Below are 25,600 nucleotides of genomic sequence, written 5' to 3'. Positions count from 1 at the left end.
CTAACCTCTCACCATTACCAATAACAGAGACTACAACAACATGCCAACCTCTCACCATTACCAATAACAGAGACTACAACAACATGCTAACCTCTCACCATTTACCTCAAATAAAAGGTGACATTCTGTACTGTCATCTAATATGAAACAATATATCTCAAATCCAAAATGCTGGAGCAGAGCACCACATTTAAAACTGTAAGCTTCACTGTCCAAACACATATGGTGTGGACTATGTGTGTCTGGTAAACACATGTGGATCTGGTGAACAGTTATCACTTGTTGACCAACTACAGGAATACTGACCTCAGAGTCTCCAGTTTACAGTGGGGATTCCCCAGTCCAGCAGAGAGCAGCTTCACTCCTGAATCCTTCAGGTCATTGTTACTCAGGTCCAGCTCTCTCAGGTGTGAGGGGTTTGACCTCAGAGCTGAGACCAGAGAAGCACAGCCTTCCTCTGTGACTCCACAGCCTGACAGCCTGACAAAGAGATCATCATGACTTCACAAACACACTGTTCATTTCACAAGTAGAATGTACATGTAGAAGGACAATTAACCTTTAATTGTGATTGATATGTGAAAATTAACAGAATATCCAGTTAGTTAACCACAACACCCCTGTGGTGAAACGATTATTGCTGTGGAAGGTAATGAGCAACATATTGTGTCCAGTGTGTGTGTGTCCTGTTGGTGTCCTATGCGTGTCCAGTATGAATGTTCAGTGAGTGTGTCTTACCAGTGTGTCCAGTGTGTGTGTTTAGTGAGTGTGTGTAAATTATGCCCATTGTGTCTCCATTGTGTGTGTCCATTGTGTGTTTGAAAGGACACACAATGGCCAGATACAGGACACACACACACACACACAGCATATAACTTTGTCCAAAAGTGGTAAGAATGTTTGTCTTAACTAGCCTGATAAGTCCAACATGTCTGATATGAACATTGACATAAACCCTCGACATACTTGAGTTTCTCCAGTCTGCAGTGTGGATCCTCCAGTCCAGCAGAGAGCAGTCTGACTCCTGAGTCTCCTGGGTGATTGTAGCTCAGGTCCAGCTCTCTCAGGTGTGAGGGGTTTGACCTCAGAGCTGAGACCAGAGAAGCACAGCCTTCCTCTGTGACTAGACAGCCTGACAGCCTGCAAAGAGTCAAATCATATTAAAATCACACTGATATTCTTTGGTGGTGAAAATAGTGGCAGTATATTTTTTCAACATATTCAGATATATCAGTGTCCTGAAACCTTCCATATCTATTCATAATTGAATGGTTTGGAAATCAAATGTTTCATATGAGGTGACATTAATGCATCATAGTTTGTTTTGGATGTATTTTATGTTTTGTCAATTATTAACTGAATTAGTGGATGATGACTGGAGAAATGTTCTGTCTAAGTGAGTAGACAATATGTCTCTAAATACCACTAGATTCATCCTGAGGATGCCATGATTAAAACAGATCTTGAATGAATCATAATAATAATGAGTTAGAATGTTACAGAGGTAACAACAAAACATGCTAACCTCTCACCATTACCAATAACAGAGACTACAACAAAACATACTAACCTCTCACCATTACCAATAACAGAGGCTACAACAAAACATACTAACCTCTCACCATTACCAATAACAGAGGCTACAACAAAACATGCTAACCTCTCACCATTACCAATAACAGAGGCTACAACAAAACATGCTAACCTCTCACCATTACCAATAACAGAGACTACAACAAAACATGCTAACCTCTCACCATTACCAATAACAGAGGCTATAACAAAACATGCTAACCTCTCACCATTACCAATAACAGAGGCTACAACAAAACATGCTAACCTCTCACCATTACCAATAACAGAGACTACAACAAAACATGCTAACCTCTCACCATTACCAATAACAGAGGCTACAACAAAACATGCTAACCTCCCACCATTACCAATAACAGAGACTACAACAATAACAGAGGCTACAACAAAACATACTAACCTCTCACCATTACCAATAACAGAGGCTACAACAAAACATGCTAACCTCTCACCATTACCAATAACAGAGGCTACAACAAAACATGCTAACCTCTCACCATTACCAATAACAGAGGCTACAACAAAACATGCTAACCTCTCACCATTACCAATAACAGAGGCTACAACAAAACATGCTAACCTCTCACCATTACCAATAACAGAGACTACAACAAAACATGCTAACCTCTCACCATTACCAATAACCGAGACTACAACAAAACATGCTAACCTCTCACCATTACCAATAACAGAGGCTACAACAAAACATGCTAACCTCTCACCATTACCAATAACAGAGGCTACAACAAAACATGCTAACCTCTCACCATTACCAATAACAGAGGCTACAACAAAACATGCTAACCTCTCACCATTACCAATAACAGAGGCTACAACAAAACATGCTAACCTCTCACCATTACCAATAACAGAGGCTCCAACAAAACATGCTAACCTCTCACCATTACCAATAACAGAGGCTACAACAAAACATACTAACCTCTCACCATTACCAATAACAGAGGCTCCAACAAAACATGCTAACCTCTAACCATTACCAATAACAGAGGCTCCAACAAAACATGCTAACCTCTCACCATTACCAATAACAGAGGCTACAACAAGACATGCTAACCTCTCACCATTACCAATAACAAAGCAGCGGAGATTGGAGTATCTGTCCATAGGACCACTTTAAGCCGTACACTCCACAGAGGCTTTACGGAAGAGTGACCAGAAAAAGTACATTGCTTTAAAGAAAAAAATGAGCAAACACATTTGGCGTTCGCCAAAAGGCATGTGGGAGACTCCCCAAACATATGGAAGAAGGTACTCTGGTCAGATGACACTAAAATTGAGCTTTAAGGCCATCAAGGAAAACGCTATGTCTGGCGCAAACCCAACACCTTTCATCACCCCGAGAACACCATGCCCACAGTGAAGCATGGTGGTGGCAGCATCATGCTGTGGAGATGTTTTTCTTCGGCAGGGAAACTGGTTCGAATTGAAGGAATGATGGATGACGCTAAATACGGGGACATTCTTGAGGGAAACCTGTTTCAGTCTTCTAGAGATTTGACACTGCTAAAGAAACACTCTAGTTGGAAAAATGTAAATGTCTTGTAATGGTCAAGTCAAAGCACAGACCTCAATCCAATTGAGAATCTGTGGAATGACTTACAGATTGTGGTGCACCAGCGGAGCCCATCCAACTTGAAGGAGCTGGAGCAGTTTTGCCTTGAAAAATGGTCAAACATCCCAGTGGCTAGATGTGCCAAGCTTATAGAGACATACCCTAAGAGACTTGCAGCTGTAATTGCTGCAAAAGGTGGCTCTACAAAGTATTGACTTGGGGGGGTGAATAGTTATGCAACAGGTGGATCTACAAAGTATTGACTTGGGGTGAATAGTTATGCAACAGGTGGATCTACAAAGTATTGACTTGGGGGTGAATAGTTATGCAACAGGTGGATCTACAAAGTATTGACTTGGGGGTGAATAGTTATGCAACAGGTGGATCTACAAAGTATTGACTTGGGGGTGAATAGTTATGCAACAGGTGGATCTACAAAGTATTGACTTGGGGGTGAATAGTTATGCAACAGGTGGATCTACAAAGTATTGACTTGGGGGTGAATAGTTATGCAACAGGTGGATCTACAAAGTATTGACTTGGGGGTGAATAGTTATGCAACAGGTGGATCTACAAAGTATTGACTTTGGGGGGGGTGAATAGTTATGCAACAGGTGGATCTACAAAGTATTGACTTGGGGGGGTGAATAGTTATGCACACTCAAGTGTTTTCTTTTTTATCTATTGGTTGTACAATAAAACATATTTTGCATCTTCAAAGTGGTAGTGTTGTGCAAATCAACTGATACAAACCCCCCAAAAAATCTATTTTAATTACAGGTTTTTAGGCAACAAAATGGAAAACAAAAAAGGAAAAATGGGGGCTGAAAACTTTTACAAGCTACTGTAACAAACATCAATATGTGTATTTATGTACATTTATGTAAATGTAAAAAAACATTTTTAATAAAAGGTGACATTCTGTACTGTCTCCTAATATGAAACATTGTATCCCAAATCCAAAATGCTGGAGCAAAGCACCACATTTAAAACTGTAAGCTTCACTGTCCAAACACATATGGTGTGGACTATGTGTGTCTGGTAAACACATGTGGATCTGGTGAACAGTTATCACTTGTTGACCAACTACAGGAATACTGACCTCAGAGTCTCCAGTTTACAGTGGGGATTCCCCAGTCCAGCAGAGAGCAGCTTCACTCCTGAATCCTTCAGGTCATTGTTACTCAGGTCCAGCTCTCTCAGGTGTGAGGGGTTTGACTCCAGAGCTGAGACCAGAGAAGCACAGCCTTCCTCTGTGACTAGACAGCCTGACAGCCTGCAAAGAGATCATCATGATTTCACAAACACACTGTTTATTTCACAAGTAGAATGTACATGTAGAAGGACAATTAACCTTTAATTGTGATTGATATGTGAAAATTAACAGAATATTTAGTTAGTTAACCACAACACCCCTGTGGTGAAACGATTATTGCTGTGGAAGGTAATGAGCAACATATTGTGTCCAGTGTGTGTGTGTGTCCTGTTGGTGTCCTATGTGTGTCCAGTGTGTGTGTGTGTGTGTGTCCAGTGTGTGTGTGTGTGTGTGTCCTGTTGGTGTCCTATGTGTGTCCAGTATGAATTTTCAGTGAGTGTGTCTTGCCAGTTTGTCCAGTGTGTGTTAAGTGTGTGCTTAGTGAGTGTGTCTTGCCAGTGTGTCCAGTGTGAGCATGTGTAAAGTATGCCCAGTGTGTGTCCATTGTGTGTGTCCATTGTGTGTTTGAAAGGACACACACAGGACACACACAGGACACACACATGACACACACAGCATATAACTTTGTCCAAGTGGTGGTCAGAATGTTTGTCTTAACTAGCCTGATAAATCCAACATGTCTGATATGAACATTGACATAAACCCTCTACATGAGTTTCTCCAGTCTGCAGTGTGAATCCTCCAGTCCAGCAGAGAGCAGTCTGACTCCTGAGTCTCCTGGGTGATTGTAGCTCAGGTCCAGCTCTCTCAGGTGTGAGGGGTTTGACCTCAGAGCTGAGACCAGAGAAGCACAGCCTTCCTCTGTGACTAGACAGCCTGACAGCCTGCAAAGAGTCAAATCATATTAAAATCACACTGATATTCTTTGGTGGTGAAAATAGTGGCAGTATTTTTTTTTCAACATATTCAGATATATCAGTGTCCTGAAACCTTCCATATCTATTCATAAAATAGTGTATCATTATTATAAATTATCATAATATTACTTGTATTATTATTATTGAGAAATGTTTAGTACGAATATTATAGTAGACTGACCAGACCAGTTTAAAAAGCAGAATCAGTCAGAAGACAGACAGTGAGGTATCAGATAAATTAAAGGTGACATTCTGTACTGTCATCTAATGTGAAACATTATATCTCAAATCCAAAATGCTGGAGCAAAGCACCACATTTAAAACTGTAACCTTCACTGTCCAAACACATATGGTGTGGACTATGTGTGTCTGGTAAACACATGTGGATCTGGTGAACAGTTATCACTTGTTGACCAACTACAGGAATACTGACCTCAGAGTCTCCAGTTTACAGTGGGGATTCCCCAGTCCAGCAGAGAGCAGCTTCACTCCTGAATCATTCAGGTCATTGTTACTCAGATCCAGCTCTCTCAGGTGTGAGGGGTTTGACTCCAGAGCTGAGACCAGAGAAGCACAGCCTTCCTCTGTGACTCCACAGCCTGACAGCCTGACAAAGAGATCATCATGACTTCACAAACACACTGTTAATTTAACACCAGTAGTGTAGAAGGACAATGGTAGATGCATTTGGTTTATTCTCTCAAACAACATATAGATTCATCTTCCGTTTTCCTAGAATTGTATGGTCATATTGTTATACTAATGTGAAAATCAATGAATTTATTCAATATGTTTTTCCAATATAATATTATATACATATTATAATACATATTTTTCTCTAAACTGAATATTTCTTCCTGATGATTAGTTCTTATATGTCATTTTATTACTCACAGAGCAGCTCTGGAGGCTTTGACCACTGGCAGCAGCCTCAGAAGACCTTCCTCTGATCTGGAGTATTTCTTCAGGTCAAACACATCCAGCTCCTTTTCTGAAGTCAGCAACACAAAGACCAGAGCTGACCACTGTGCAGGTGACAGGTTGTGTTTTGAGAGACTTCCTGAGCTCAGGTAGCTTTGAATCTCCTCCACTAGAGAATGGTCATTCAGTTCATTCAGACAGTGGAACAGATTGATGCTCCTCTCTGGAGAGGGATTCTCCCTGATCTTCTCCTTGATGTACTTGACTGTTTCTTCATGGCTCTGTGAGCTGCTTCTTGATTTTGTCAGTAGACCTTGTAAGTGCTTCTGATTGGACTCCAGTGAGAGGCCCAGTAGGAAGCGGAGGAAAAGGTCCAGGTTTCCTGTCTCACTTTGTAAGGCTTTATCCACAGCACTCTTGTAGAAAGTAACTTCAGGCTCGTCGTTTGTTTGCAGTTTTTCCATTAGATTCTCATTGTTGTTGATGAATGAGAGGAACACATATACAGCAGCCAGAAACTCCTGAATGCTCAGATGAACAAAGCAGTACACCTTGTCCTGGTACAGCCCACATTCCTCTTTAAAGAGCTGTGTGCACAATCCCGAGTACACTGAGGCTTCATTGACATCAATGCCAGCCTCTTTCAGGTCTTCTTCATAGAAAATCAGATTGCCATTCACAAGCTGTTGAAAAGCCAGTTTTCCCAGTGACAGAATGCTCTCTTTATTCCAGTGTGGACCTGTGTCTTCTTTCCCAAGATACTTTTCATTCTTCTGTTTGGTATGAAACACCACAAGGTGTGTGTACATCTCAGTCAGAGTCTTGGGCATCTCTTCTCTCTTATGTTTCAGCATGTGTTCAAGGACTGTTGCAGAAATCCAACAGAAGACTGGAATGTGGCACATGATGTGGAGGCTCCTTGATGTCTTTATGTGTGAGATGATTCTGCTGGCCAGGTCCTCATCACTGAATCTCTTCCTGAAGTACTCCTCCTTCTGTGGGTCATTGAACCCTCGTACCTCTGTCACCTGGTCAACACACCCTGAAGGGATCTTATTGGCTGCTGCAGGTCGGGTAGTTATCCAGAGGAGAGCAGAGGGGAGCAGATTTCCCTTGATGAGATTTGTCAGCAGAACATCCACTGAGGTTGACTCTGTGACGTCCCAACAGATCTTGTTCTTCTGGAAGTCTAGGGGCAGTCGGCACTCATCCAGACCATCAAAGATGAACAGAACTTTGTACTTGTTGTAGATGGAGATTCCTGATTGTTTGGTTTCCATTGAGAAGTGATTAAGAAGTTCAATGAAAGTGTGTTTGTCCTCTTTCATCAAATTCAGCTCCCGAAAAGGGATTGAAAATACAAATTGGACATCCTGATTTGCTTTTCCTTCAGCCCAGTCCAGAATGAACTTCTGCACAGAGACTGTTTTTCCAATGCCAGCGACTCCCTTTGTCAGCACAGTTCTGATAAGTTTGTCTTGTCCAGTTAAGGGTTTGAAGATGTCGTTACATTTGATTGGAGTCTCTGGTCTTGCTTGTTTCCTGGTTGTTGTCTCAATCTGTCTCAGCTCATGTTCATTATTGACCTCTCCTGTTCCACCCTCTGTGATGTAGAGCTCTGTGTAGATCTTATTGAGAAGTGTTGGGTTTCCTTGTTTAGCGATCCCCTCAAATACACATTGAAACTTCTTCTTTAGATTAGATTTGAGTTCACGTTGGCAAATCACAGCGAGCTCATCTGAATCTAGAAATAACACAGAGGATATTAATATTATGTCTGTTTTAATGTCTACAGTATTGTAGGACTGTTATAAAGTTGTACATTATAATAATGTATTCTCTTAACTGACTGTATAAATGTGTAAATGTTTTCATAATGCATTACAGACTGGTGTGACTGATTATATTATTATTGGTATTATTGATGGTATTATTAATGTTCTCTCTCTAAATGAATCACCACAACACATCCCTGCTGCTACTTGATGAGGTCACTAGGTGTTGTGTTAAGGCTGCTACAATATCATTGAGTTACACAGCTACTTTAGCTGTACTTTAGCTACAGCTTTTAAATGTTATAAAACATCATTCAACATGAGGCAGACAGATCTTACATTTCTCCAGTGTGTCAGCAAGCTCCTTCTGGTTCATTTTCCTCAGGATGTGCAGTGTGATCTTCAGAGCCCCCTCTCTGGCACTGCTCTCCTGCTTCTCATCTTCAGCATCCACCACTTCCTTATCCTGCTTCTGACTCTCAAAGCCTTCTGGGAGTTCTGGACTAAGAATCCTCTTGAACATCTTCAGCTCGTTCTTCACAAATGTCATAATATTCTGTTCAAGCAACTGAAATAAATCAAGAAAATAAGTTAAGCAAGAGAAGAAATGCTTTCTCATCAACACATTAATGAATGTTTGACAGATCAACTTTACAGATCAACTTTACTTGAGGTAAACAAAAACAAATGTACATAACAGGACCACATACTCTGAATATGGAGGCCAGGTCTGTTTGATGACTCTGGGAAGACTGACCACTGAGAATCTCTGACTCTGATCTCTCCTGTTGGTTTCTGTGGACAAAACATGAGATGACATCTCCTCATCCAGGGAGTGCACACACACACACACTCATACACACACACACACACGGAGGGAACGTTGTGTTTGTTTAATATTGTTTTAGGACTACGCTAATGGACAAAATGATTAGCCTATGGATTATGAAAACAACAACAATAAATGGGAAAATGGGAGGAGAAATGACTAGAGACAGTGTTGTTTAACTCACTGACCAGGACCCATGAGTTCTTCTTACCTTTGTTCAGTAGAAAAGTCTCCCTCTCTAAAGGATATAGGAGGATTCATAGACCGGTCACTCTTCATGGACACACAGCTGGGAACAGGGGAGGCTGGTCTCTCCTGCTTGATTGGTCTTCAACACAACAGAGACAAACATTACATCTCTCATCTACTCTGAGTTCAGATGGGGAAACATAAGAGTTTCATTCCAAAAAGCTATATATTCATATTCAGAAATGTTCGTAAATTAGCTTTTATTGTTTGAAGAAGTTATGTTTATGTTAAGTTATGTTTTTTTGCTAAATGAGATGACACGTGGGTACCTGCTTCTATAAACCAATGAGGAGATGGGACGTGGGTACCTGCTTCTATAAACCAATGAGGAGATGACACGTGGGTACCTGCTTCTATAAACCAATGAGGAGATGGCACGTGGGTACCTGCTTCTATAAACCAATGAGATGGCACGTGGGTACCTGCTTCTATAAACCAATGAGGAGATGGCACGTGGGTACCTGCTTCTATAAACCAATGAGGAGATGGCACGTGGGTACCTGCTTCTATAAACCAATGAGATGGCACGTGGGTACCTGCTTCTATAAACCAATGAGGAGATGGCACGTGGGTACCTGCTTCTATAAACCAATGAGGACATGGCACGTGGGTACCTGCTTCTATCAACCAATGAGGAGATGGCACGTGGGTACCTGCTTCTATAAACCAATGAGGAGATGGCACGTGGGTATCTGCTTCTATAAACCAATGAGGAGATGGCACGTGGGTACCTGCTTCTATAAACCAATGAGGAGATGGCACGTGGGTACCTGCTTCTATTAACCAATGAGGAGATGGCACGTGGGTACCTGCTTCTATAAACCAATGAGGAGATGGCACGTGGGTACCTGCTTCTATAAACCAATGAAGAGATGGCACGTGGGTACCTGCTTCTATAAACCAATGAGGAGATGGCACGTGGGTACCTGCTTCTATAAACCAATGAGGAGATGGCACGTGGGTACCTGCTTCTATAAACCAATGAGGAGATGGCACGTGGGTACCTGCTTCTATAAACCAATGAGGAGATGGCACGTGGGTACCTGCTTCTATAAACCAATGAGGAGATGGCACGTGGGTACCTGCTTCTATAAACCAATGAGATGCAGCGCGAACTGCGTCACAAATAGAACTGACTTCTAGACGCTCGTTGACGCGAATAATGAGACTATGGAGAACCAGTACTGAGTCAATGTACAGGGTACCAGGTAGTTGAGGTAACAATGAGACTATAAGGAGAACCAGTACTGAGTCAATGTGCAGGGTACCAGGTAGTTGAGGTAATAATGAGACTATAAGGAGAACCAGTACTGAGTCAATGTGCAGGGTACCAGGTAGTTGAGGTAATAATGAGACTATAAGGAGTACCAGTACTGAGTCAATGTGCAGGGTACCAGGTAGTTGAGGTAATAATGAGGCTATAAGTAGTACCAGTACTGAGTCAATGTGCAGGGTACCAGGTAGTTGAGTTAATAATGAGACTATAAGGAGTACCAGTACTGAGTCAATGTGCAGGGTACCAGGTAGTTGAGATAATAATGAGACTATAAGGAGTACCAGTACTGAGTCAATGTGCAGGGTACCAGGTAGTTGAGGTAATAATGAGACTATAAGGAGAACCAGTACTGAGTCAATGTGCAGGGTACCAGGTAGTTGAGGTAATAATGAGACTATAAGGAGTACCAGTACTGAGTCAATGTGCAGTCGCTCTGGATAAGAGCGTCTGCTAAATGACTTAAATGTAAATGTAAATGTAGTTGAGGTAATAATGAGACTATAAGGAGTACCAGTACTGAGTCAATGTGCAGGGTACCAGGTAGTTGAGGTAATAATGAGGCTATAAGGAGTACCATATATAAGGTAATGGGAGAGGAGAAATGACTAGAGACAGTGTTGTTTAACTCACTGACCAGGACCCATGAGTTCTTCTTACCTTTGTTTAGTAGAAAAGTCTCCCTCTCTAAAGGATAGAGGTTGACCCATAGACCCGTCACTCTTCATGGACACACAGCTGGGAACAGGGGAGGCTGGTCTCTCCTGCTTGATTGGTCTTCAACACAACAGAGACAAACATTACATCTCTGATCTACTCTGAGCTCAGATGGGGAAACATAAGAAGAGTTTCACAAATAGAACTGACTTCTAGACGTTAGTTAATGGCGCGAGCAGTGTGTCATTTTTAAAAACGAAATTAATTTATCGACGCGAGCGTTGTAGTCAGTCTGTCAGCCCCGCTAAAAGGCTGGTGTCGTTACTCTGCCTCTCCAGGGGCATGTTGAGGTACATTTACTAACCGGGAGGGTTGAATGATGTAATTTATTGGAGGGCTGGAAGACGCACTCTCGAGGTTGTTTACTCACAATATCAGATATTAAGATGATTTTTATAATGAATGTATACTGAGGTTGAGGTTCTGACTAGTGATTATTTACCCGGGGTTCAATACCTGCTATTGAGGCGCCCTGAAAATAATATTCAAAAGTTTGGTCCTTGGACACAGAGGGTTTAAACACTAAAGTTACCGTCCATCTAGTGAAGAGAGGAGAACCGGACAGAGGTAGGGACAGAGGTAGCCAGCATCCGTCAACGAGAGAGGGATAAGCCTCACCGGGATTTAACAGGTGGAAGAAACAACCGGGGAGCCGGTGATGATGTAGTGGTAGCTATGGTAACTAGGATGCTGCTGGTAGAGTAGCTAGCTAGCTTACCGAGCTGTACCGACTAGCTAGGATAACTAGGATGCTGCTGGTAGAGTAGCTAGCTAGCTTACCGAGCTGTACCGACTAGCTAGGATAACTAGGATGCTGCTGGTAGAGTAGCTAGCTAGCTTACCGAGCTGTACCGACTAGCTTGGTTAGCTTGGTTCTGTCCCTCCTCTCGATGATGAATCCGGTGAAACACAAATTGAAACAAGGATAGAGAGTGAAAAGGATCTGTCTACACACATACTGTCCCCGACCGTAAAGAAAAAAGCAAATTGAACAATAAACTTCGGTGTCTCAACACTGTAACAAACTCCATCGTTATTCCCCGAGATCACCTCAGTCCACTCTGCGCGTAACCGGCTTGGCGCCACACCGAACGTGGACGCGGACAGTTCTGTACGCAATATTTAGGACACCTGGTGAGCTGTCCTAAGTAGTTAAGTGTTAACAGCAGGTGTCCTGAGTAGTTAAGTGTTAACAGCAGGTGTCCTAAGTAGTTAAGTGTTAACAGCAGGTGTCCTAAGTAGTTAAGAGTTAACAGCAGGTGTCCTAAGTAGTTAAGAGTTAACAGCAGGTGTCCTAAGTAGTTAAGAGTTAACAGCAGGTGTCTTGATAATACTATAGAATAATGCAGTGAGTCAGTGGTTCCTGCTCCACATGTAATTGCATTGTAGTAGTTAAAAGAATGTTTTATATTTCTATATGATCAATCCATTAATAATATAGACCAACATGCAACAGTATGTCTTGTGCTTTTGGCAATGATTTATGTATAATAATTATGTATAACTAGTGATACCATGTATGTCTGTGGCGGCAGGTAGCCTTGTGGTTAGAGTGTAGAGGTGGCAGGTCGCCTTGTGGTTAGAGTGTAGAGATGGCAGGTAGCCTTGTGGTTAGAGTGTAGATGTGGCAGGTAGCCTCATGGTTAGAGTGTAGAGGTGGCAGGTCGCCTTGTGGTTAGAGTGTAGAGATGGCAGGTAGCCTCGTGGTTAGAGTGTAGAGGTGGCAGGTAGCCTCGTGGTTAGAGTGTAGAGGTGGCAGGTAGCCTCGTGGTTAGAGTGTTGGGCCAGTAACCGAAAGGTTGCTAGATTGAATCCCTGAGCTGACAAGGTAAAAATCTGCCCCTGAACAAGACAGTTAACCACTGTTCCTAGGCAGACATTGTAAATAACATCTGCTAACCATGTGTATGTGACCAATAACATCTGCTAATCATGTGTATGTGACCAATAACATCTGCTAACCATGTGTATGTGACCAATAACATCTGCTAACCCTGTGTATGTGACCAATAACATCTGCTAACCATGTGTATGTGACCAATAACATCTGCTAACCCTGTGTATGTGACCAATAACATCTGCTAATCATGTGTATGTGACCAATAACATCTGCTAACCCTGTGTATGTGACCAATAACATCTGCTAACCCTGTGTATGTAACCAATAACATCTGCTAACCATGTGTATGTGACCAATAACATCTGCTAACCCTGTGCATGGGACCAATAACATCTGCTATCCATGTGTATGTGACCAATAACATCTGCTAACCCTGTGTATGTGACCAATAACATCTGCTAACCCTGTGTATGTAACCAATAACATCTGCTAACCATGTGTATGTGACCAATAACATCTGCTAACCCTGTGCATGGGACCAATAACATCTGCTAACCCTGTGTATGTGACCAATAACATCTGCTAATCATGTGTATGTCACCAATTTGATTTATATCTGGGACTACATTTGTTTATGTGTTGGCTTTGTGTTGTGTTTGTAAACTCCAGCTCAGATGATTGAGCTAAAAACCCTTAAAGTATCTGTCCAGTGTTTACAGGTTTATATGAAATCTGACCTAAAATGTATTAAAATATGAGTGAAATAGTTTTCCTTCTAATAATTGGTAATTAAGTTATTAATTTATCATTTTATTTCACCTTTATTTAACCAGGTTGGCCTATTAAGGACAAGTTTAAATTTACAACTGCGACCTGGCCAAGATAAAGCAAAGCAGACAAAAACAACAATTTAGAGTTACACATGGGATTAGCAAACGGACAGTCGGTAACACAATAGAAAGGGTATCGGTAACACAATAGAAAGGGATTAGCAAACGGACAGTCAGTAACACAATAGAAAGGGATTAGCAAACGGACTGTAACACAATAGAAAGGGATTAGCAAACAGACAGTCTGTAACACAATAGAAAGGGATTAGCAAACGGACAGTCGATAACACAATAGAAAGGGATTAGCAAACGGACAGTCGGTAACACAATAGAAAGGGATTAGCAAACGGACAGTCAGTAACACAATAGAAAGGGATTAGCAAACGGACTGTAACACAATAGAAAGGGATTAGCAAATGGACAGTCGGTAACACAATAGAAAGGGATTAGCAAACGGACAGTCGGTAACACAATAGAAAGGGATTAGCAAACGGACAGTCAGTAACACAATAGAAAGGGATTAGCAAACGGACTATAACACAATAGAAAGGGATTAGCAAACGGACAGTCAGTAACACAATAGAAAGGGATTAGCAAACGGACAGTCAGTAACAATAGAAAGGGATTAGCAAACGGACAGTCGGTAACAATAGAAAGGGATTAGCAAACGGACTGTAACACAATAGAAAGGGATTAGCAAACGGACAGTCGGTAACAATAGAAAGGGATTAGCAAATGGACAGTCGGTAACACAATAGAAAGGGATTAGCAAACGGACAGTCAGTAACACAATAGAAAGGGATTAGCAAACGGACAGTCAGTAACACAATAGAAAGGGATTAGCAAACGGACAGTCGGTAACACAATAGAAAGGGATTAGCAAACGGACAGTCGGTAACACAATAGAAAGAGATTAGCAAACGGACAGTCGATAACACAATAGAAAGGGATTAGCAAGAAGTCGGTAACACAATAGAAAGGGATTAGCAAACGGACAGTCAGTAACACAATAGAAAGGGATTAGCAAACGGACTGTAACACAATAGAAAGGGATTAGCAAATGGACAGTCGGTAACACAATAGAAAGGGATTAGCAAACGGACAGTCGGTAACACAATAGAAAGGGATTAGCAAACGGACAGTCAGTAACACAATAGAAAGGGATTAGCAAACGGACTGTAACACAATAGAAAGGGATTAGCAAACGGACAGTCAGTAACACAATAGAAAGGGATTAGCAAACGGACTGTAACACAATAGAAAGGGATTAGCAAACGGACAGTCAGTAACACAATAGAAAGGGATTAGCAAACGGACAGTCAGTAACAATAGAAACGGATTAGCAAACGGACAGTCGGTAACAATAGAAAGGGATTAGCAAACGGACTGTAACACAATAGAAAGGGATTAGCAAACGGACAGTCAGTAACAATAGAAACGGATTAGCAAACGGACAGTCGGTAACAATAGAAAGGGATTAGCAAACGGACTGTAACACAATAGAAAGGGATTAGCAAACGGACTGTAACACAATAGAAAGGGATTAGCAAACGGACAGTCGGTAACACAATAGAAAGGGATTAGCAAACGGACAGTCGGTAACAATAGAAAGGGATTAGCAAACGGACTGTAACACAATAGAAAGGGATTAGCAAACGGACTGTAACACAATAGAAAGGGATTAGCAAACGGACAGTCGGTAACACAATAGAAAGGGATTAGCAAACGGACAGTCAGTAACACAATAGAAAGGGATTAGCAAACGGACAGTCAGTAACACAATAGAAAGGGATTAGCAAACGGACAGTCAGTAACAATAGAAAGGGATTAGCAAACGGACAGTCGGTAACAATAGAAAGGGATTAGCAAACGGACAGTCGGTAACACAATAGAAAGGGATTAGCAAACGGACAGTCGGTAACAATAGAAAGGGATTAGCAAACGGACAGTCGGTAACAATAGAAAGGGATTAGCAAACGGACAGTCGGTAACACAATAGAAAGGGATTAGCAAACGGACAGTCAGTAACACAATAGAAAGGGATTAGCAAATGGACAGTCAGTAACACAATAGAAAGGGATTAGCAAACGGACAGTCGGTAACACAATAGAAAGGGATTAGCAAACGGACAGTCGGTAACACAATAGAAAGGGATTAGCAAACGGACAGTCGGTAACACAATAGAAAGGGATTAGCAAACGGACAGTCGGTAACACAATAGAAAGGGATTAGCAAACGGACTGTAACACAATAGAAAGGGATTAGCAAACAGACAGTCTGTAACACAATAGAAAGGGATTAGCAAACGGACAGTCGATAACACAATAGAAAGGGATTAGCAAACGGACAGTCGGTAACACAATAGAAAGGGATTAGCAAACGGACAGTCAGTAACACAATAGAAAGGGATTAGCAAACGGACTGTAACACAATAGAAAGGGATTAGCAAATGGACAGTCGGTAACACAATAGAAAGGGATTAGCAAACGGACAGTCGGTAACACAATAGAAAGGGATTAGCAAACGGACAGTCAGTAACACAATAGAAAGGGATTTACGGCAAACGGACAGTCAGTAACACAATAGAAAGGGATTAGCAAACGGACAGTCAGTAACAATAGAAAGGGATTAGCAAACGGACAGTCGGTAACAATAGAAAGGGATTAGCAAACGGACTGTAACACAATAGAAAGGGATTAGCAAACGGACAGTCGGTAACAATAGAAAGGGATTAGCAAATGGACAGTCGGTAACACAATAGAAAGGGATTAGCAAACGGACAGTCAGTAACACAATAGAAAGGGATTAGCAAACGGACAGTCAGTAACACAATAGAAAGGGATTAGCAAACGGACAGTCGGTAACACAATAGAAAGGGATTAGCAAACGGACAGTCGGTAACACAATAGAAAGAGATTAGCAAACGGACAGTCGATAACACAATAGAAAGGGATTAGCAAACGGACAGTCGGTAACACAATAGAAAGGGATTAGCAAACGGACAGTCAGTAACACAATAGAAAGGGATTAGCAAACGGACTGTAACACAATAGAAAGGGATTAGCAAATGGACAGTCGGTAACACAATAGAAAGGGATTAGCAAACGGACAGTCGGTAACACAATAGAAAGGGATTAGCAAACGGACAGTCAGTAACACAATAGAAAGGGATTAGCAAACGGACTGTAACACAATAGAAAGGGATTAGCAAACGGACAGTCAGTAACACAATAGAAAGGGATTAGCAAACGGACTGTAACACAATAGAAAGGGATTAGCAAACGGACAGTCAGTAACACAATAGAAAGGGATTAGCAAACGGACAGTCAGTAACAATAGAAACGGATTAGCAAACGGACAGTCGGTAACAATAGAAAGGGATTAGCAAACGGACTGTAACACAATAGAAAGGGATTAGCAAACGGACTGTAACACAATAGAAAGGGATTAGCAAACGGACAGTCGGTAACACAATAGAAAGGGATTAGCAAACGGACAGTCAGTAACACAATAGAAAGGGATTAGCAAACGGACAGTCAGTAACACAATAGAAAGGGATTAGCAAACGGACAGTCAGTAACAATAGAAAGGGATTAGCAAACGGACAGTCGGTAACAATAGAAAGGGATTAGCAAACGGACAGTCGGTAACACAATAGAAAGGGATTAGCAAACGGACTGTAACACAATAGAAAGGGATTAGCAAACGGACAGTCAGTAACACAATAGAAAGGGATTAGCAAACGGACTGTAACACAATAGAAAGGGATTAGCAAACGGACAGTCAGTAACACAATAGAAAGGGATTAGCAAACGGACAGTCAGTAACAATAGAAACGGATTAGCAAACGGACAGTCGGTAACAATAGAAAGGGATTAGCAAACGGACTGTAACACAATAGAAAGGGATTAGCAAACGGACTGTAACACAATAGAAAGGGATTAGCAAACGGACAGTCGGTAACACAATAGAAAGGGATTAGCAAACGGACAGTCAGTAACACAATAGAAAGGGATTAGCAAACGGACAGTCAGTAACACAATAGAAAGGGATTAGCAAACGGACAGTCAGTAACAATAGAAAGGGATTAGCAAACGGACAGTCGGTAACAATAGAAAGGGATTAGCAAACGGACAGTCGGTAACACAATAGAAAGGGATTAGCAAACGGACAGTCGGTAACAATAGAAAGGGATTAGCAAACAGACAGTCGGTAACAATAGAAAGGGATTAGCAAACGGACAGTCGGTAACACAATAGAAAGGGATTAGCAAACGGACAGTCAGTAACACAATAGAAAGGGATTAGCAAATGGACAGTCAGTAACACAATAGAAAGGGATTAGCAAACGGACAGTCGGTAACACAATAGAAAGGGATTAGCAAACGGACAGTCGGTAACACAATAGAAAGGGATTAGCAAACGGACAGTCGGTAACACAATAGAAAGAGATTACCACTGAGGAAGTACAGTTAGCAGCCCAGTCAAAACTGTTCGCTGCTCTGGCCCCCAATGGTGGAACAAACTCCCTCACGACGCCAGGACAGCGGAGTCAATCACCACCTTCCGGAGACAAGGAAACCCCACCTCTTTCAGGAATACCAGGATAGGATAAAGTAATCCTTCTCACCCCTCCCCCTTAAAAGATTTAGATGCACTATTGTAAAGTGGCTGTTCCACTGGATGTCTTAAGGTGAACGGACCAATTTGTAAATCGCTCTGGATAAGAGCGTCTGCTAAATGACTTAAATGTAAATGTAAATGGATTAGCAAACGGACAGTCGGTAACACAATAGAAAGGGATTAGCAAACGGACAGTCGGTAACACAATAGAAAGGGATTAGCAAACGGACAGTCGGTAACACAATAGAAAGGGATTAGCAAACGGACAGTCGGTAACACAATAGAAAGGGATTAGCAACCGGACAGTCAGTAACACAATAGAAAGGGATTAGCAAACGGACAGTCGGTAACACAATAGAAAGGGATTAGCAAACGGACAGTCGGTAACACAATAGAAAGGGATTAGCAAACGGACAGTCGGTAACACAATAGAAAGGGATTAGCAAACGGACAGTCGGTAACACAATAGAAAGGGATTAGCAAACGGACAGTCGGTAACACAATAGAAAGGGATTAGCAAACGGACAGTCGGTAACACAATAGAAAGGGATTAGCAAACGGACAGTCGGTAACACAATAGAAAGGGATTAGCAAACGGACAGTCGGTAACACAATAGAAAGGGATTAGCAAACGGACAGTCAGTAACACAATAGAAAGGGATTAGCAAACGGACAGTCAGTAACACAATAGAAAGAGATTAACAAACGGACAGTCAGTAACACAATAGAAAGGGATTAGCAAACGGACAGTCGGTTACACAATAGAAAGGGATTAGCAAACGGACTGTAACACAATAGAACAATCTATGTTCAGTGCAGATGTAGTACGATTAGGGAATTAAGGCAATAGAGAGGCCATAGTGCCATAGTGGTGTTGGCTACGATTAGGGAATTAAGGCAATAGAGGCCATCAGGCCATAGTGGTGTTGGCTTTGGGGATGACCAGTGAACTATACCTGCTGGAGCGCGTGCTACAAGTGGGTGTTGCTATGGTGACCAGTGAGCTGAGATAAAGCGTGGCTTTACCTAGCAAAGACTTACAGATAACCTGGAGCCAGTGGGTTTGGCGGCGAATGTGTAGTGAGGACCAGCCAACAACAGCATACAGGTCTCAGTGGTGGGTAGTGTATGGGGCTTTGGTGACAAAACGGATGGCACTGTGATAGACTGCATCCGATTTGCTGAGTAGAGTGTTGGAGGCTATTTTGTAAATGACAGTCGGTAGGCTAGTCAGTTTTACGAGGGTATGTTTGGCAGCATGAGTGAAGGAGGCTTTGTTGCGAAATAGGAAGCTGATTCTAGATTTAATTTTGGATTGGAGATGCTTAATGTGAGTCTGGAAGGAGAGTTTACAGTCTAACCAGACACCCAGGTATTTGTAGTTGTCCACGTATTCTAAGTCAGAACCGTCCAGAGTAGTGATGCTAGTCAGGTGGGCGGGTGCAGGCAGCGATCAGTTGAAGAGCATTCAGTTTTACTTGGGTATGAGTTAACAGAATACAACCTTTTAAAAGTTAGATTTTTACAACCTTGTCTGTTTTGTGCTCTGGGATTTGTAGAACCTGTGTTTAACATTTTGAACACAAACACGCTATTTGTATCAATATCAGGAGTATTTACTCTGTGATTAGAAACCTGGTATATACCAGGAGTATTTACTCTGTGTTTAGATACCTGGTATATACCAGGAGTATTTACTCTGTGTTTAGATACCTGGTATATACCAGGAGTATTTACTCTGTGTTTAGATACCTGGTATTTACTCTGTGTTTAGATACCTGGTATATACCAGGAGTATTTACTCTGTGCTTAGATACCTGGTATATACCAGGAGTATTTACTCTGTGATTAGATACCTGGTATTTACTCTGTGTTTAGATACCTGGTATATACCAGGAGTATTTACTCTGTGATTAGATACCTGGTATATACCAGGAGTATTTACTCTGTGTTTAGATACCTGGTATTTACTCTGTGTTTAGATACCTGGTATATACCAGGAGTATTTACTCTGTGATTAGATACCTGGTATATACCAGGAGTATTTACTCTGTGTTTAGATACCTGGTATATACCAGGAGTATTTACTCTGTGTTTAGATACCTGGTATATACCAGGAGTATTTACTCTGTGTTTAGATACCTGGTATATACCAGGAGTATTTACTCTGTGATTAGATACCTGGTATATACCAGGAGTATTTACTCTGTGTTTAGATACCTGGTATATACCAGGAGTATTTATTTTTTCAGAAAATTATCTAAATGAGCTTTTATTGTTTAGAGAAATGATGAAAAAGATTGGTGTTTTTTTCCACTATCTAATCACGGCATGGGGTTGTTCAATGACAGACATGCATTTGTTTAAAATCTATCACTTGATGGTTTCCTTTCAAAAAGACAAATAAACATGTTTTTTTCTTAAGTGCTACATATCTGTCTCACTCTCAGAGAAATCAGTAGTACTGCTAGGTTTTATACAGTAATAATATATATCTGTCTCACTCTCAGAGAAATCAGTAGTACTGCTAGGTTTTACACAGTAATAATATATATCTGCCTCACTCTCAGAGAAATCAGTAGTACTGCTAGGTTTTATACAGTAATAATATATATCTGTCTCACTCTCAGAGAAATCAGTAGTACTAATAGGTTTTACACAGTAATAATATATATCTGCCTCACTCTCAGAGAAATCAGTAGTACTGCTAGGTTTTACACAGTAATAATATATATCTGCCTCACTCTCAGAGAAATCAGTAGTACTGCTAGGTTTAACACAGTAATAATATATATCATATATATCAGTCATACAGTCAAATGTAACAAATAACTGCATTTTTAATAAAGAACTGTACAAATGATACACGTGTGCCTCAGACCACTAGAACAGCTGAGTAATCTAACACCTGCCTCAGACCACTATAAAAGCTGAGTAATTTAATCTAACTGGGAGTCTCCTGAGTAGTTTCAAAAAACCATTGTTATTAACGTTGAAAACGCTAATCTAACACCTTAGACCACTAGAACAGCTGAGTAACCAAACACCTGTCTCAGACCACTAGAACAGCTGAGTAATCTAACACCTGCCTCAGACCACTAGAACAGCTGAGTGATCTACCACCTGCCTCAGACCACTAGAACAGCTGAGTAATCTAACACCTGCCTCAGACCACTAGAACAGCTGAGTAATCTAACACCTGTCTCAGACCACTAGAACAGCTGAATAATCTACCACCTGCCTCAGACCACTAGAACAGCTGAGTAAACTAACACCTCAGACCACTAGAATAGCTGAGTAAACTAACACCTGCCTCAGACCACTAGAACAGCTGAGTAATCTAACACCTGCCTCAGACCACTAGAACAGCTGAGTAATCTAACACCTGCCTCAGACCACTAGAACAGCTGAGTAATCTAACACCTGCCTCAGACCACTAGAACAGCTGAGTAATATAACACCTGCCTCAGACCACTAGAACAGCTGAGTAATCTAACACCTGCCTCAGACCACTAGAACAGCTGAGTAATCTAACACCTGCCTCAGACCACTAGAACAGCTGAGTAATCTAACACCTGTCTCAGACCACTAGAACAGCTGAATAATCTAACACCTGCCTCAGACCACTAGAACAGCTGAGTAATCTAACACCTGCCTCAGACCACTAGAACAGCTGAGTAATCTAACACCTGCCTCAGACCACTAGAACAGCTGAGTAATCTACCACCTGCCTCAGACCACTAGAACAGCTGAGTAATCTAACACCTGCCTCAGACCACTGGAACAGCTGAGTAAACTAACACCTGCCTCAGACCACTAGAACAGCTGAGTAATCTAACACCTGCCTCAGACCACTAGAACAGCTGAGTAATCTAACACCTGCCTCAGACCACTAGAACAGCTGAGTAAACTAACACCTGCCTCAGACCACTAGAACAGCTGAGTAATATAACACCTGCCTCAGACCACTAGAACAGCTGAGTAAACTAACACCTGCCTCAGACCACTAGAACAGCTGAGTAAACTAACACCTGCCTCAGACCACTAGAACAGCTGAGTAAACTAACACCTGCCTCAGACCACTAGAACAGCTGAGTAATATAACACCTGCCTCAGACCATTAGAACAGCTGAGTAAACGAACACCTGCCTCAGACCACTAGAACAGCTGAGTAAACTAACACCACTCGTAGATCAGCTGAGTGAGTCGTTAGATTATTTTTTGCCCTTCCGCATGACTTTATACACAGAAGATCTCTGCTAAACATAGAATCACATGGTTTATCCGTCTCTCTGTGACACCGATAAATTCAGAACAAAGTTGACAATGTCTTTGCAATTGATTCAAACAAGGGACTTCTACAAATTTGCTTCAAATGAAAACCGAGATGACTGCATTAAACTATGAACTGGCTTTAGGCCTATTTCAATCACATTGTTCAGTATATTGAGTTCTATTTTGCTACATGTAGGCTACTCTGTAATTTGTCTCAATATATTTAATGATGTGTAACATGAACACAATGTCAAATCTGGGATTTACTGCATTTTAATTGGGTAAGCATTAGAATATGTCTCCTCAATCTTTGAAACTATAGGTGATAATAGAAGCTGATCTGTGGTCAGTATTGTGACATAATTATAATGTTAAGGAAATATTTGAATGGAGAAAGCTGATCTGAGAGCAGTGCTCCCTTTCTTTCCATCCTATCAGTATTGATACATGATCCGGACGTGTTACCTTGTTGTGCTGCTGATCCTGTTTCTACTGGTTTGCCTGATGATATGGGACTCTGCCCTGTTCACCAGGACGTGCTACGTTGCCCTTAAACCTTGGAAATAGTAACACAAAATAAAAACAATGAGACTATAAGGAGAACCAGTACTGAGTCAATGTGCAGGGTACCAGGTAGTTGAGGTAATAATGAGGCTATAAGGAGTACCAGTACTGAGTCAATGTGCAGGGTACCAGGTAGTTGAGGTAATAATGAGGCTATAAGGAGTACCAGTACTGAGTCAATGTGCAGGGTACCAGGTAGTTGAGGTAATAATGAGACTATAAGGAGAACCAGTACTGAGTCAATGTGCAGGGTACCAGGTAGTTGAGGTAATAATGAGACTATAAGGAGGACCAGTACTGAGTCAATGTGCAGGGTACCAGGTAGTTGAGTTAATAATGAGACTATAAGGAGATCCAGTACTGAGTCAATGTGCAGGGTACCAGGTAGTTGAGGTAATAATGAGACTATAAGGAGAACCAGTACTGAGTCAATGTGCAGGGTACCAGGTAGTTGAGGTAATAATGAGACTATAAGGAGTACCAGTACTGAGTCAATGTGCAGGGTACCAGGTAGTTGAGGTAATAATGAGACTACAAGGAGAACCAGTACTGAGTCAATGTGCAGGGTACCAGGTAGTTCAGGTAATAATGAGACTATAAGGAGAACCAGTACTGAGTCAATGTGCAGGGTACCAGGTAGTTCAGGTAATAATGAGACTATAAGGAGAACCAGTACTGAGTCAATGTGCAGGGTACCAGGTAGTTGAGGTAATTGAGGTAATATGTACATGTAGGTCGGGGTATAAGTGACTTGGCAATCAGGATAGAGATTACATCTCCTCATCCAGGGAGTTCAGACACACACACACACACACACACACACACACACACACACACACACACAGGGAATGTTGTGTTTAATATTGTTTTAGGACTATGAAAATGGACAAAAGGATGAGCCTATTGATTATGAAAACAACAACAATAAATGGGAAAATGGGAGGAGAAATGACTAGAGACAGTGTTGTTTAACTCACTGACCAGGACCCATGAGTTCTTCTTACCTTTGTTCAGTAGAAAAGTCTCCCTTTCTAAACTCTATAGGAGGATTCATAGACTGGTCACTCTTCATGGACACACAGCTGGGAACAGGGGAGGCTGGTCTCTCCTGCTTGATTGGTCTTCAACACAACAGAGACAAACATTACATCTCTCATCTACTCTGAGCTCAGATGGGGAAACATAAGAAGAGTTTCATTCCAAAACGCTATATATCACTTTTCAGAAACGTTCATAAATGATTGTTTAAAGAAATGATGAGAGTTTGGTGTTTTTTCACAAGTTAATCAGGCGATTGTTCAATGGCAGACATCTATTAGTTAAAAATCTATCAATTGATGTTTCATTTCAGAGAGACATATAATCATGTTTTTTTTGCTAAATATATATATAAATATACAAATATATATATATATATTTATTATTATTTATATATTTATTTACCTTTTTTTCCACCTTTATTTAACCAGGTAGGCTAGTTGAGAACACCTTTATTTAACCAGGTAGGCCAGTTGAGAACACCTTTATTTAACCAGGTAGGCTAGTTGAGAACACCTTTATTTAACCAGGTAGGCTAGTTGGGAACAAGTTCTCATTTACAACTGCAACCTGGCCAAGATAAAGCAAAGCAGTGTGACACATACAACAACACAGAGTTACACATGGAATAAACAAGCGTACAGTAGAAAAATAAAGTCTATTTACAGTGCAAATGGCGTGAGGAGGTAATAAAGTAGCAAAGTAATTACAATTTAGCAGATAAACACTGGAGTGATAGATGATGATGAGCAGATGATGATGTGCAAGCAGAAATACTGATGTGCAAAAGAGCAGAAAAGTAAATAAAAACAATATGGGGATGAGGTAGGTAGATTGGGTGGGCTATTTACCGATGGACTATGTACAGTAAATACTACTTCAATAAGGAATTACACTTTCACTACTGCAGTTGCTACATAATTCCAATAGATGGCAGCATAAGACCCCTAATGACATTTCAGTAGATTAGTTTAGTTTTCTCCCTGGATACACCACCACTCCCCTCACAGGAAAACTCCTGTGTGCTTCTTCCTGTCCCTTTCCACACTGCTAACACAAGAGGAAGGACTGAAACAGCATTTAACAGATTACTGTGAAGTAATATAATGATGATTCATGTTTATTATAACCTGGTTTTATACTCATGTTTTGAAATTATATTTCACGAGGCAAGTCAGTTAAGAACAAATTCTTATTTTCAATGACAGCCTAGGAACAGTGGGTTAACTGCCTGTTCAGGAGCAGAATGGCATATTTGTACCTTGTCAGCTCGGGGATTTGAACTTGCAACCTTCCAGTTACTAGTCCAACACTCTAACCACTAGGCTACCTGTCTCTAACCACTAGGCTATTAATAAGCCTGAACATTAATTCAGTCAATTCTGGTCCAGAAAAACGTATTTTCCCAGCACATTCATTGGTATTATG

At 41.2% G+C, this 25,600-nt stretch overlaps 1 protein-coding gene across 1 annotated transcript in view; it reads right to left on the bottom strand.

The window, feature by feature from the left end:
- LOC135571103 (NACHT, LRR and PYD domains-containing protein 12-like) overlaps positions 1 to 24,274 on the bottom strand; it is a 30,187-nt gene extending 5,913 nt beyond the window's left edge. The window contains exons 1-12 of the mRNA XM_065016908.1: positions 24,139 to 24,274; positions 23,036 to 23,126; positions 10,947 to 11,063; positions 8,976 to 9,092; positions 8,646 to 8,730; positions 8,275 to 8,503; positions 6,134 to 7,904; positions 5,673 to 5,846; positions 5,033 to 5,206; positions 4,269 to 4,442; positions 967 to 1,140; positions 307 to 480 (exon numbers count right to left, since the gene is read on the bottom strand). Of these exons, the coding sequence (XP_064872980.1) occupies positions 307 to 480; positions 967 to 1,140; positions 4,269 to 4,442; positions 5,033 to 5,206; positions 5,673 to 5,846; positions 6,134 to 7,904; positions 8,275 to 8,503; positions 8,646 to 8,730; positions 8,976 to 9,092; positions 10,947 to 11,014 (3,140 nt within the window). The 5' untranslated portion in view covers positions 11,015 to 11,063; positions 23,036 to 23,126; positions 24,139 to 24,274. The remainder of the gene's footprint in view (positions 1 to 306; positions 481 to 966; positions 1,141 to 4,268; positions 4,443 to 5,032; positions 5,207 to 5,672; positions 5,847 to 6,133; positions 7,905 to 8,274; positions 8,504 to 8,645; positions 8,731 to 8,975; positions 9,093 to 10,946; positions 11,064 to 23,035; positions 23,127 to 24,138) is intronic.
- Positions 24,275 to 25,600: the final 1,326 nt, after the last annotated feature.

This window comes from Oncorhynchus nerka, unplaced genomic scaffold, assembly GCF_034236695.1.
Source record: "Oncorhynchus nerka isolate Pitt River unplaced genomic scaffold, Oner_Uvic_2.0 unplaced_scaffold_764, whole genome shotgun sequence".
Taxonomy (NCBI): Eukaryota; Metazoa; Chordata; class Actinopteri; order Salmoniformes; family Salmonidae; genus Oncorhynchus; species Oncorhynchus nerka.
The sequence above is the reverse complement of the archived record's forward strand: the minus strand, read 5'-3'. Positions and strand labels throughout refer to the sequence as shown.